Genomic DNA, 14,464 nt, shown 5'->3' with positions numbered 1-14,464 from the left:
AGTTATCGCAATTCAAATCCGAAATGGAAAGTACAAACCGACTTGAGAGCTAGAATCAATCAACTAGTCCGTCAAACTATCAATCATGAATCAAAAGTAACAGAAGAAAAACGGACTGTGGTCTCTTAGTACCTTTAAGATTCGATATTTTATAAAGTTTTTAACATGCCATTGCGACTTGCTTGTTATCTACGGGTTGATATAAAATTGACTCAAAATAATAGTAGTGTACGAGTGATCAAAGCACGGATGCACATTTCATCAAATCCTCCTCGCAGTTTAGTTTTTATTTTATTTTTTTATTTTATGTAAAGCATCGTTGCTTCCCTTTTCTCTAATAATATATGTTGCAATGTCTATATATTTATCTACATTTTGAGGAAAAAAAACAAAGTTGCAAGGATAAAATGTTACTGATTTTAACGAAGTTGTAAGGATTAAATGTTACAGATTTTGTTCTTTACCGTGACGAACCAAACCGATATTGTCCGAACATTGGTGCTGATATTCGTTTTACGGTTTTCTCAACATTTAGATATAAATTTCTTTGAAAACGGAGTTGTAAAAGTCAAGTATATTGATTTGAACCAATACATCCTAAACAATATCAGTCGGTATTCGTTTTTTTTTGTTTTCTCTATGTTTGAAAACGGAGTTGTATTTGTAATAGAGTATCTTTTTTTTTTATCATAAGCTATAGAAAGTGTCGGTATCTTACCGATCCGTGCGAAACTGACAGTCACAGTCACTCCGAACAAAGTTGGTACTAATATCGATAGTCATTTTTATCTCTTTCATATGCTATACTAAGTGCTAGTATCATATTAATACTGTAATGAACCGAACTGATACAGACTAGACGAAAGCTATCACAAAACATGGGGAATCACCCTAGTTAAAATATAAGAATTGGATACTTAGGCGTTTAGGTATCTAGGTTATCTTGTCTTTTTCTAATATGATTATTTAAAAAAATTGTGTTACCTTTATATTTTTTATGTATTTAAAAAAAGGTTAAAACTTATCTTCTGAAATCAAAGTAAATATATGATTTTCATCGTGTTTTCAATTAAAGATGTAAAAATCAAAACATGTGTAGACATTTAGTTTATATATTTGGATTCAATACTAGATAATATTTATGTAATTACTAGGTTATCACCCGGGTAGACACCCGGGTAGGAAAATTTAATGACTCTTTGTAAGACAATGTTAAATACGTAAACAGACCTTGGTATGGGGTCCATCCCAACAGCTTTCCAGTCGAGCATCGTGCGGTGAATTGCCAGCGGTGAATTGCCAGCAGGAAAAAAAACACACCACCAAATATACAATCACGAACTAACCCTGATCGTATACCCCTCCACATGGCACCCCATCCTTCTAAAGATATAACATCTATGGGCCGCCTAACATGATACACAGGTGGGCCCTCCCAGTATTGGTCATCATCCACGGGTACTCTTTCAGAGAGCCCGTCAAGTTTGAACGTTTAGCGTCTACGGTGGACAACAGACCAATCGAATGGTCCAGTGCCTTGACGTCTGGATTATATCCACGCAGTAGTTTTGTAACTGAAGTTGATACAAACGCTTTTTGCAAATTCGTAGAAGAGTTTGGAACACTCGTCCATTGAGCAGTCGCACTCTTTCTGTCCCGAAAGGTGTCGATTGGAGTTGTAGAGCCTTGCAATGTTTGTTAACAACTAACTTGTTGAGCAAAGACACAGACGTCATGGTGTAGTTAGACACTTAAGCATCTTACAATAACCCGAAACCACTTCATGCTTTCTTTGCATGCACCTTCATATGTGAATCCTAAATGTGACCCGATGCAGGAAAAATACATTGGCTTGTTGCCTCATGTCCTAGATATGAGGTGGTACAATATGGTGAGTTTTCATGATATAATAAATGAGTAATGAGTCATCTGTCCAACAATATGAAAGGTCCAAATTTATGAAATAATAAGGCATATACGATTTCTTTAATTATTTTTCATAAAAAACCAAATCCATAACAAACAGCCAAAAGGTTTGATAATAAACTACTTTCCATTAAAACACCAAAACAAAACAACCAAAACCGAATACCCTGACATCAAATCTTCGTCTTTAACGATTAGCCTTGCCAACCCTCTCAATCTCATCATTCTTTAATAGCATAGCTACATAAACAACAAATCAAGCCAACACCAAATCAACAAAATAAATAAATAAATAAATAAAGAAAAACCAAAAATAAATCTAACCACAAAACAATAAAACACGTAAATTTATTTAAAAAAAGGCACCTGTTTGAAGAACCCTTGCCAGCATTGATAAGCTTATTAGCTAGACGCTCAGCAACAGTCTTCACATTCCTAAACGCACACTCGCATGCACCAGTGGTAAGCAGATAGATAGCCATAGATAGCCTGGTTAACATGCCTTAACAGAGAAATATCAACGACCTGACACCTAACAACACAAGCAGAACCAATTCTAGTAGCATCTTCTCTTGGTCCAATGCATGTAATAAATAACATCATCTATAATACATACAACTTTAGTCATAAAAAAAAAACACACAAAACTCTTGTTTTACCAGCAAATATATTACACGTCTTTCAAATTACATTTGCAAGCAAAATATGTTTCATAGGTAGCAAGTTCGATCAAAATAATATTGATTATATATTTAATCTCTGAAAAGATGCTAATAATAAACATGATAACCCTCCTAATAATATTGGACTGACAAGTAAATAAACTTCTTAAAGATAAAAAGTATTACATTGTTGCCGTATGCCGCGTGTTGCGGCGACGACGCCTTAGATGTTTATAGCTTGCCACACGTTATGTGTTGTGTTAATCATATGAAAATGTGTGTTTGACATATCTGATCTAAAGCTTTGCGGTTACAAAAGAAACGGAATCGAACCCGAGTTGGTTCGTTTAGCAAGCATTCCACCTAACCACTACACCATCCTTACCTTTGCATCAAGACTTAGCGGTGTAAAAACATACAATAACTTGAATTTATACCATCGAATGAAAACATATTATATTTGACCCGAATCATTTCCGAACACAGTTTACATCAAATCGTAAAGCATGAAATCGTGTTATATTTAACCCGACTCGTTTCTGGAAAAAATCTTATGTCGAAACATGAATTTATATTGTTTACGTTGAAACGTGAATTTATAACGACACACATACTAAAATGTGAAAACGCATTATATTTAACCTTGTTCGTTTTCGAAAAAACTTGAAGGGCTGTTTGTATTTTGGTCCCACCGACCTTTTGTTTTAAGTATGTTTGAACTAAATGGTACAAGAAAGAACCCGTTTTGTCACAAACCCATTTGGCCTGTTAATAAAAACTCTTGTTTAGCATGGCAAACTGCAAACGTGTTATAACAGAAACATGAGTAAAGATGTAATACTGTTTTGTGGTTAGAAGATGAATGATCTCCATAGCATGCTTGACTATGTGAACAGTATCTTGCAGTGCTTCTTGAGAAGATAACACATCATTTTCAGGTTGACTGGAGTAGACATGATGCTGATAACTCGTTCTTCTCTTGAAGTATGAAATTAACTTTACACCATTAGAATTTAAAAAGAACACAATTTAGTAAAATAAAAAAGTAAACTCGGTATTGCAAATTTGCAATAGTACCGTGGCATTTCAGGTCGACGTTCCCTAGCAGTAGTGGGAATTTGGCGCTCATTTGGGTCTTCACCTCTCTGTTTCTTCAATTCTTTACGTGTGTCTAGAAATTAATTTTAAAATGGTATAGATTAGTGGTGTAACAGTGTCACACTATCTAACATCAATTAACATTGAATCACAAAGATTAGAGAAGAGTAGTTTACTTTCGAACTTCTCATAGGCTGCAAAAAATCTGCAGGGTCATGCAGCTGATCCATTTGAAAAGTCGGTTCAAGAATTGTCGAAGACTGGCTGTCAATAGTATAGCACATCAAGCACAATCCAAATTTCTAAACTAAATATATATGTACTTATGTAGAGTTAACTAAACTGATTCTATGATTGAATTAGACCGGTGTCTGATTCCTTATATCCTTAATCCCTATCTAAAATGATTCTATGATTTATAGGAAAAAAAGAGAGGGGTTTATGGATTAAGAATATGCACGTTATCCATACAAAATGCCTATTTTTAAGTAAACACTTCTTACCTAAGAAGTTTCCCTTTGTCTAGATGATTATGTGACCAGATTAGTACTTGTCACGACTTCTGTATCAGCAGCTCCAGCTCCACACAGTTTTTGTCAACAGCAATAGAACCATCTATGGCTCTGGTAATCGCCTTAGAATGACACCATTCTATAGACAAAATAAAGATAGTCAGGAGTAGTTCATCTCAATACAACTTGTGATCATATTAGGCATTGTTGTAATCAATTTTCATGTATATTCATATAGTAAGTAACTTGTATTCATCAATTAACTTTTCCGAATTTGGAAGAGCTCTTATTAATCAATTTTGAAAAAACTATATCCACGGAACAACCACTAAACTAACTGGTTATATATACAAAAAGGTGATTCTACCCCCACTAATCAAATAACTGATTACCACTGCACAAATCAAACTAATCATATTATGCCATATTCACATCATGTATTAAATTCCAAACATCATTCAACATACTAACGTAAGTCAAATTGTTTGTGCAAAGTCAAGCTAATGACATTATGCTATATTCATGTCATGTAATAAATTCTAAATACCATTTAAACATACTGAAGCTAATCAAATTGTTAATGTGCCAATAAGACAACTAAACTTAAAACCGATGACAGTAAAGTACATGGTCAAATCTTAGCATATACCTCAAACTAACCTTCCATTTAATTCAAGAAACTCTTAACAAAAATCTTACCTATTCCTTTTAACATCCACTTTATCGTTACTCTATTCATATTGGCCGGTTTTAATCTCTTGATCATAGTGTGATCGGTTGCCATTACTGGTTGTCCTGATGGCGTTTTAAGTTGTTTCGAAAACAGTTTCTTTTATCTGGCATCCTGCCGTGGGGGTTACCCCATAGTTAAAAACGTGACTTGTTTATTCCCGGTTACTCTGGCATTCCAGCCGTGGGGGCTACCCCGTGTTAGTTATCTGGCATTTCGGCCGTGGGGGCTACCCCATGTATACACTAGACTCGTTACCATATCGACTGCTGACTGTAGTCATGTTTATGTGCCCTGAAACTGTCAATGTCTATCATCATTGACGTGCCCCAGATCCATTAGTTCACGCCCGTCCTCTACGGCACGGTGTGAGGTTTGTCAGACCTAAATAGCGCTATCTAACTAATGACCCGCTCGCCATTGGCCCGGCGACTAAGTCGATATAAAAAGGAGGGACTTTGTGATAGAGTTTTGGTCTAGTACGAGTTATCTGTCCGTGAGGACGAGGAATTACATTCCTGAACCATTACTGTCCTACCCAAGGAGGACGAGGAACCCACGTTCCTTAACCCCATTCCCAACCCAGGGAATCCCATGCTTTGTAGAGGGTGTGAACTCACCTTGGTTTGCTCGGCAGATACACAGAAAAGTTAATCAAGTTGTAAGTGGTCACTACGTCCTAACATAGATACCATTCAAGTCAGGTTTAACCCAAGTAGTGCACGTAGTATCTACACGTATTCATACGCAAGTAATGATTATGGCATACGTGTCTATCATGGCAGTTCAACAATAGTGCACAACAAGTTTCACAGTAACATTCACATAACAGTCTAAGTGTGACCCAAACAGTTGGTTTCGTAATGGTATGCAAGCCCAAAACACGCATTTAACAGTAACGCAAGAAGTCCATAAGTCCGGCCCATTAACTTAGGCCCGTAACTATGCAAGTCCAAAAGCGTGGTCTCGAGTCGAGACTGTGCGGTCTCTAGTGCAGCTTACAAGGTCTCGAGTCGCAACAAGACTCGCAACCCTGGTCTCGAGTTATGCTGCTTTTGCTGTCATTGCGTGGTCTCGAGTCGCAACCGGACTCGCAAGCATGGTCTCGGGTCATGCTTGTGTGATGATCATGTATGGTCTCGAGTCGAGACTAGGGGTTCTCGACTCGCAACCTGTGTCGCAATCTATGTTCTCGAGTTGTCATGTTTATGGTCTCGAGTCGAAACCGGAGGTCTCGACTGGACATCTGCTGATTCTGCACAGTGTACTAAACCAATAGAATTTCATGATCATGCAACATTATGTACTATCCACTAAACATGTTTTCTTGTCTAACATATAACCAAAATGGATCAAACATTCAGATTTCAAATATTCATATTCACATTCATATCACATTCATGTTGTTCTTCATATACTCAAATAATTCATCACCATTATTCAAACTTTTCATCATATTTTAGGGTTTTTAGCATTTATCATAGTCATAACATGAATAACCATCAAAACACTTGAACATACTCATTAAATGGTTTCAATCATCACATAATACCGATTTTTATGACATTATTTAATACATATGCAAGCCGGTTTCATGTTCATCAACAATAAATGGTTTAAATCACATTTAAACACAAGATATCCTTAGTCTATCATGCAATATACCCGAAATCAAGACATGTTAACCGATTATCATCATCATACACATTAAGAACATCATACACATTAAGAACATCATAAAACACTAACATCATCAAGAAATGCTAATCATCAACAATAAACATCAAGAAACACTAACCGGTTGATGGGTTTCAAAGGTGTGTATGAAGCTTCCAAATGGGTGTGTGTGTGTGTGCCGATCCAAGAGCTCCTTATGGTTGAATCCGAGAATGAAGGAGAAGGATGTTGTGGCTTAGGGTTTTAGTGAGGGAGAATGGAGAGTGTGTGTGTGTTGTTTGTCCAAAAAATGACAAGTGTGGCTATCACTAAGGATTATATACTAGTTCAAGTTGATGCACCCTAATGGGTTTCGGGTGGATCGAATGGCCCAACCGGCCCAACCGGTTACACTATTCACTCGAGACCTAGGGGTCTCGAGTTGGGTTCTCGGCTCACATGTACTTATACATACTATACATACAAGCACACACATAATCGCATAAAAGGTTCACTTATATCATTTACTAAATTGACACGTTAACTAGTCACATAGTGTTCAAGCATGTTACATCAAGATACAACGAAAGGTTCTAAGTTTCGAGTTGTCACATCATCCCCGAGTTGAAAGAAATTTCGTCCCAAAATTTGGTAGCACTCACTGAGGAAGCTAGTTAAGTTGCATGGTTTTCCCGGTTATCCTGGGGTGTCACATCCACCCCCCGTTGATCTGGAATTTCGTCCCGAAATTCCGTAGCTTCAGCCTCAGTAGTGGTTGTACTGTTTACGAACAGTTGGGGATACTTTTGTTTCATCTGATCTTCGCGCTCCCAGGTGAACTCTGGGCCGCGACGTGAGTTCCAACGAACTCGAACGAGAGGTATTCTAGTACTCTTGAGGACCTTAACATCCGGGTCCGTGATTTCAACCGGTTCCTCGACGAATCGTAACTGTTCGTCGATAGTGAGTTCCTTCAGAGGAACTATGTGGGTCTCATCTGACAGACACTTCTTCAGATTCGACACGTGAAAAACGTTGTGAACTGCACCGAGTTCTGCTGGTAAGTTCAGTCTGTAGGCCACCCTGCCTATTTTCTCGATGATTTCAAAAGGTCCAACGTATCGTGGGTTAAGTTTGCCCCGTTTTCCAAAACGAACCACACCCTTCTAGGGTGAAACTTTGAGTAGTACCCGCTCCCCAACCTGGAGCTCAAGTGGTTTCCTGCCCTTATCGGCGTAGGCTTTCTGACGGTCTCGAGCCGCCGCCATGCGTTGTCGTATTTGAGCAATCCGTTCAGTAGTGTCCACCACGTGTTCTGGACCAGTGATTTGACTATCTCCCACCTCTGCCCAACAAAGAGGTGACCGGCATTTACGTCCGTACAATGCCTCAAACGGAGCAGCTTTAATGCTGGTGTGGTAGCTATTATTGTACGAAAATTTCACAAGTGGCAGGTGCTTTTCCCAGCTGTTGCCAAAGTCAATTACACATGCACGAAGCATGTCTTCTAAGGTCTGAATAGTGCGTTCGGACTGCCTGTCCGTCTGTGGGTGATACGCTGTGCTCATATCTAAGCGTGAGCCGAAGGATTTGTGCATTGCTTGCCACAGCTCTGAAGTAAAACGCGCATCTCGATCCGAGATAATAGAGGTGGGCACCCCGTGCCTCGAAACAACTTCCTTGAGGTATATGTCTGCTAGAGTGGAGAACTTATTCGTTTCCTTGATAGCCAAGAAGTGAGCAGACTTTGTGAGTCGATCCACGATTACCCAGATAGTATCGTTACCTCGTTGAGATCTAGGTAAGCCGGTAACAAAATCCATGGAAATTTGCTCCCATTTCCATTGTGGTATTTCTGGTTGTTGGAGTAGACCTGATGGTTTCTGATATTCAGACTTGACTCTCGCACAAGTCAAACACTTGCTGACATAAGTCGCTATGTGGGCCTTCATGCTAGGCCACCAATACGTAGTTCTAATATCGTGGTACATCTTATCCGAACCAGGGTGTACCGAGTAGCGAGATTTGTGTGCTTCATCCATCACAAGTTCTCGTAGGTTGCCATAGAGTGGAACCCAAATGCGTCCTGTTACGTAGTAGGCACCGTCTTCTTTCTGTTCTAAGCGTTGTCTTGACCCGCGTAGGGCTTCAGCCCTGACGTTTTCTGGCTTCAGTGCTTCTATCTGAGCAGCTCGTATTTGGGAAGGTAGGCTAGAATGGATCGTGAGTTGTAAAGCTCGCACGCGCTTAGGCGCGGTGTCCTTTCGACTGAGGGCGTCAGCCACAACATTGGCCTTACCCGGATGATACCTGATGGAGCACTCATAGTCATTCAGTAGCTCGACCCATCGCCGTTGCCGCATATTCAGTTCTTTCTGCTTGAATATGTGCTCTAAGCTTCTGTGGTCGGTGTAGATGGCGCACTTGGTACCGTACAAGTAATGTCGCCATAACTTAAGTGCGAAGACAACAGCTCCCAGCTCTAAGTCGTGTGTAGTGTAGTTCTTCTCGTGAACTTTGAGTTGGCGTGAGGCGTAGGCTATGACCTTATCTCGTTGCATCAATACACAGCCAAGACCTTGAATTGATGCATCACAGTAAACCACAAAATCGTCTGTGCCCTCTGGCAGTGAAAGGATAGGTGCACTGCAAAGTCTATCCTTTAGGTGCTGAAAAGCTAACTCCTGCGCATTTCCCCAGCGATAAACAACGCCTTTCTGTGTTAGCGAGGTGAGAGGCTGTGCGATCTTAGAAAAATCCTTAATGAATCTCCTGTAGTAACCTGCCAATCCCAAGAATTGGCGAATTTCTTTTGGTGTGCGAGGTGCAGGCTAGTTCTTAATAGAGTCTACCTTGGATGGATCAACGTGAATCCCATCCTTGTTTACCACGTGGCCTAAGAAATGGACTTCTCGAAGCCAGAAGTCGCATTTCGAGAACTTTGCGTAAAGCTGTTCGGTTCGAAGGAGTTCCAGAATAAGTCGTAGATGCTGCTCATGTTCCTCCTGACTCTTAGAATAGATTAGGATGTCGTCGATGAAGACTATAACGAATTTGTCCAGATAAGGCTTGCACACTCGGTTCATCAAGTCCATGAAAACTGCAGGTGCGTTTGTCAGCCCAAACGGCATGACCAAGAACTCATAATGCCCATAACGAGTTCTAAAGGCTGTCTTAGAGACATCCTCTTTTCGAACTCTCAGCTGGTGATATCCCGATCTCAGATCGATCTTTGAATAGTAGCTCGACCCCTGCAACTGGTCGAACAAGTCGTCAATACGTGGTAGAGGATAACGATTCTTCACAGTCACCTTGTTGAGTTCACGATAGTCGATACACATTCTGAAGGTACCGTCCTTCTTCTTCACCAATAGTACTGGAGCTCCCCAGGGCGATGAGCTAGGACGAATAAAACCCTTATCCAAGAGTTCTTGTAGTTGCGTAGAGAGTTCTTCCAACTCTGATGGAGCTAAACGATAAGGTGCACGAGCTATAGGCGCAGCACCAGGAGCTAGTTCAATCTGAAACTCGACTTGGCGATGGGGTGGAAGACCAGGTAATTCCTCAGGGAATACCTCAGGATAGTCACGTACAACAGGAAAATCTTCTATCTTCTTTTCTTTCTCCGAGGTGTCAGTAACGAGAGCCAAAACGGCAGTGTGGCCCTTTCGCAAGCACTTCTGGGCCTTAAGGAGAGAGATGATGTTCTCAACAGCACTTCTCTTGTCGCCGCGAATTATGAGAGGTTCATCACCGGAACCAGGAATACGAACAATCTTCTCGTTGCAAAGGATCTCTGCTCGGTGTTGGGATAACCAATCCATCCCAATGACAACGTCGAAACTACTCAAGACGATAGGAATAAGGTCAATAGAGAAGGTCTGGTTAGCGAGAATAAGTTTGCAACCTTTGACTACGTGTGAGGCCTCCAAACTCTTACCATTAGCTAGCTCTACAGTGTGCTTGTTGCTCAAGGGTGTTGGAATACGCGTAAGCATTTGACTAACTTCTAGTGACACATAGCTAGTATCGGCGCCCGAATCAAATAAAACTGTAACATAAAAGTCGTCGAGAAGGAACTTACCCGTCACCACGTTGGGGTCGTTCCTCGCTTCACCTTGGCCAATCACGAACACCCGCCCCCTGGCGCCATTGTTGTTGTTGTTGTTGTTCCCATTGTTACCATTCCCCTGATTGTTGTTGTTGTTGTTGTTGTTCTGGTTCTGGTTCAGTTGGGGACAATCTTTCTTGAAGTGGCCTTCAGCTCCACACTGAAAGCACCCTTTGTTGTTACCCTGTTGCTGTCGCTGATTCTGTTGACCTTGCTGACGATTCTGATTGGCGGGGTATAAGCTCCTGCAATCCTTTGCAGCGTGACCAGGCTTGTTGCACCGATGACAGTTACCCCTGGTGCATGGCCCACTGTGGTGTAGGTGGCAGCGATTGCACTTGGGGTGATTCCCCTTGTACCCACCATGACTTTGACCACCAGACGATTGCTGACTGGGGCTCTTGTAGTCATCAGTCTTTCTCTGCTGAGACTGAGATTGCACAGAAGTTGAACCCTTGCTTGAAGTTCCCTCCCATTTACGTTTGTTGTCATTAGAGGTACCAAAAGTAGTTAATAAGGGTCTTTTTAGATTGTAGAATCTTTTAATATTTGTTGTGTGTCCATTTACAGAAATATTACATATGTTTTCCCCGAATACCGTTAAGGTCTTGGAGGAAATTAAAGCAATGGCGTACTTATGGGTAAAAAACAGATCAAAGGAGGCGCAGTTGTCATGGTATGATTGGTGTCGTTTTAAATGTTTTGGTTAAAAAAGAGTGATTTAGTTTAAGATGGTGTAACGTTTTATGTCCTTGGTGTATATGTAAATTTGGTTGTAATTTTTTGATGGTAACATCTTGCTATAATGAATAAAAAATTTTCTGTCAGCCGTTAAAAAAAAAATTACATATGTTTTCCAAATAGTTTGGACTTGTGCAATTACGGTCATAAATGACCATAAAGTATCTTATGAGTTTTATGAACAATATATTGTTAGCATTTATAGCTTATACATTTTTAGCGTTTATTCAATAAAAGTTGCCATATTCAACTCTATTATATTGTACGATATCCATTCTCTAATTAATAGATATAAAAAAAAGAAAAAAAAACACATTTCTTGGAAAGTATATGCATGCAGTTTTGAGTCAAACCCAACCCAGCCCAATTATCATCTTCTCTTTTTAAGGAGGTTATCAGAAGAAACCCTAAAACAAAAAAAAATCAAAATATCTGAAAACAGATCGGTTCTTAGGGTTTCGCATCGCATCATGGGCAGTCGCAATACCAATCCCAATACCAATCGCAATCGCAATCGTAAGAAGAAACGGTAAGCTGAATTGAATCACATGCATGTATGTTTTTGATTGTTTTCTCATGATTTTGTTTTTGTTGAACAAACAGTAAGATGAGCCGTGCGGAAAGAACGTACGAGGTAAGATCGAACACTATATATATATATATATATATATTTCGTCTATTATTGTTGTTTTAATCGAGTTCTCTGTTTAGCCAAAGAATAGGGAATTGATTTGCCGGCGGAGAAGGTTTACCAAACCATTCAAAATCGGGTTTTATGCTCCTGGGACTGAACCTCGTCGTATTCCATATCATCTATACTTGTTGATTAAGGAATCAGTCCATCTTATGCAGAGGGGTTTAGATTCAGCCCTAGTTGACAAAAAAATTAGTTTCTTTTGTGACTTCTTCTATTCTCATCTGCCAGTTGGCTGGAAATAGTAAGTTTTTATCTAATGTAGTAGAATTCATCATTCTTGCCAATGATCTCTAGATCAAGTGGTGGAGGGCTTGAGTTTGTTGGCCGTTCAAAAAAAAAAAAAAAGAATTCATCATTCTTTATTATTAGTATTGTTATTGTTATTATTAAAGTTGGAATTTTCTGTTAACTCCTCGATTAATTAAAATAATATACTTTGGACCAAAGTGTCAACAATGGCCTAAACTCGGGTACCATTTTGGCATTTTACTCTTTATTCTTGTTGTCATTCGATGTTTTGCAGCGACAAGGAGAATGCAGCATCCCTTATTGCGGACTACGACACCTCTCTGCCTAAATACGATATTTCAGGCTATACCTATCTCACATATCCGTATGTTAATGAGTTTGATGATGACGCACGACTATCTATCAGCACGGTTTTTGAGCTTATGAGAACTATTTACTCACGGATAACGCCTACTCCAAAGAAATTTATGCAATGGGATGAGGGTATGATGTCATTCTACTGTAAACTATGTTCCTGTTTTGGCATCGATTATCTGCATCTAGAGGCTGCTTCCAAGGACGATGTGGTTTTGATGACTCGCAGGTACTCCTACTACTACTACTACTACTACTAGTATTGTCATTGTTAATGTTAATGTTAATGTTAGTTTTCTATTGACTAATAATATTGTGTTTTTGGTGACAACAGTAATAAGTGCGTTGACAAGATCTCACTACTGGCAATACCATATTTTGAGTGGGTTGACAAGATCCCATCGAACAAGCGTGTAAGGACAATATAATTGTCATCATCATCAACCAACAAGTTAAAGCTTAATAAATAAATTGTTATTATTTGGTTTGGCTGCAGAATCCTGTGTTTAAGCACAAGACGAAGCTTAGCAGCAACGATGAGGCTTTTGTACTCTCGATATTTGAGATTTACAAGATCTTAAGTTTTGTTATCTGCTCACCGCGGTTACCTCCTCAGACCACGCTTACTCGATGGAATGAGTATCAGATATCATTCTATTCTAAAATGTGTTCCTACTTTCGCGTGGATTTCAAGCGTTTGGCGGCTGCTGATACTACTTAGTTTTCAGCAAATTACAACTTCACCATGCATGGTTGTTTTCTCTCATCTGTTAAAAAACCGGATTTTATTCTAAATGTCGCATTGCTTTCTAGTTTAAAATGTCTGTAACATATCAGCACCAAAATCGTTCCTAACGTTTTGGGCGTTTTTAGAATATCCAAACCCTTAAAACTATTACCTTTTAAAACAATCTTCATTACAAATACCCGGATCAAATTTTCACAAATAAAACATACAACATAAGTTGAATGCTAAAAAGGTAAAAACTGACCGTGGAAGGTGAGGTGTTGAGGAGGAATCCATGACAGTTTCAAGATCAGCATTGAAGGTTTGTATAAATATTATTAAGGGGCCGATGTTATTTAGGAAGATGCAAACAAAAACAAAGAAAAAACTGAGTTAACAAGAAATGTAAAATGGTGTGGCTGTTTAAGGGTAAAAAAACAAATCATTGAGTAATTCGCCATAGTTGATTAGCAAATGAAATTGGTATCTTTACCTTGATGGGAAAACTGGTGGGGTTTAGATGATTAGACTTCGAATTCTCACCACTAGTGAATCAGTTGTGCTAATATCTCTTCAAGCTTCTTGCAACTGAAGTGCCATTGTTATGCCAAACTCAAGTTTTTTTCTATATTTTAATCAAACACAGAGATTTTTATCACACTATTTTTTTTTTTTTTTTACCATTTGGTTTAGTTTGTAAAAGTCAAATTATTAATTACAATAATATGTAATCTTCTAATTTTTTCGTAACTTTTTCTAGACGTCCTGCTAAACCATTGGGGTTCCATTAAGATGCCATGTTTAACCTTTTAATCTTATTCCAAAGGAAAAGTAATCCACAACTATTCGCAGCCACACATTTTATCCATGAAAGTCTTTACTTAATAATTAAAATTCCATTTTTGATCTAACGAATAATCAAGTAAATCCATTCTACAGAAAAGGAAAAGGATCTGGCTAAATATGTTAAAAAAGAGAATTGGATTGAAAAACTTAAAAGA

General features: G+C 39.0%; 1 protein-coding gene and 1 long non-coding RNA gene across 2 annotated transcripts; one reads left to right on the top strand and one right to left on the bottom strand.

Annotated features, from left to right (window-relative positions):
* Positions 1–3,412: 3,412 nt before the first annotated feature.
* On the bottom strand, positions 3,413–4,404 carry LOC118484680. The gene is made up of 3 exons (XR_004873945.1): positions 4,190–4,404; positions 3,863–3,950; positions 3,413–3,759 (listed from the first exon to the last, which is right to left on the bottom strand). It is a non-coding gene; the product is annotated as an uncharacterized LOC118484680 (long non-coding RNA).
* Positions 4,405–11,727: 7,323 nt separating this feature from the next.
* Positions 11,728–13,647, top strand: LOC110896042. Its single transcript, XM_022143467.2, has 6 exons — positions 11,728–11,965; positions 12,040–12,070; positions 12,148–12,374; positions 12,657–12,965; positions 13,071–13,149; positions 13,233–13,647. The coding sequence occupies exons 1-6, from the start codon at positions 11,907–11,909 to the stop codon at positions 13,455–13,457; spliced, it is 930 nt and encodes a 309-aa protein (XP_021999159.1). The 5' UTR covers positions 11,728–11,906; the 3' UTR covers positions 13,458–13,647.
* The last annotated feature ends 817 nt before the right edge of the window (positions 13,648–14,464 follow it).

Source organism: Helianthus annuus, chromosome 12 (assembly GCF_002127325.2).
Source record: "Helianthus annuus cultivar XRQ/B chromosome 12, HanXRQr2.0-SUNRISE, whole genome shotgun sequence".
Classification (NCBI taxonomy): domain Eukaryota; kingdom Viridiplantae; phylum Streptophyta; class Magnoliopsida; order Asterales; family Asteraceae; genus Helianthus; species Helianthus annuus.
Note: the sequence above shows the minus strand (reverse complement) of the source record. Positions and strands in the feature narration are given on the sequence as shown.

What these genes read in the sequence shown, in the direction of transcription:
- LOC110896042 (XM_022143467.2), top strand. Translation starts at nt 11,907, where the DNA reads ATGGGCAGTCGCAATACCAATCCCAATACCAATCGCAATCGCAATCGT. An exon ending in GTGCGGAAAGAACGTACGAG is followed by an intron (nt 12,071 to 12,147) that starts GTAAGATCGAAC and finishes TTCTCTGTTTAG; the next exon opens with CCAAAGAATAGGGAATTGAT. An exon ending in GTGGTTTTGATGACTCGCAG is followed by an intron (nt 12,966 to 13,070) that starts GTACTCCTACTA and finishes TGGTGACAACAG; the next exon opens with TAATAAGTGCGTTGACAAGA.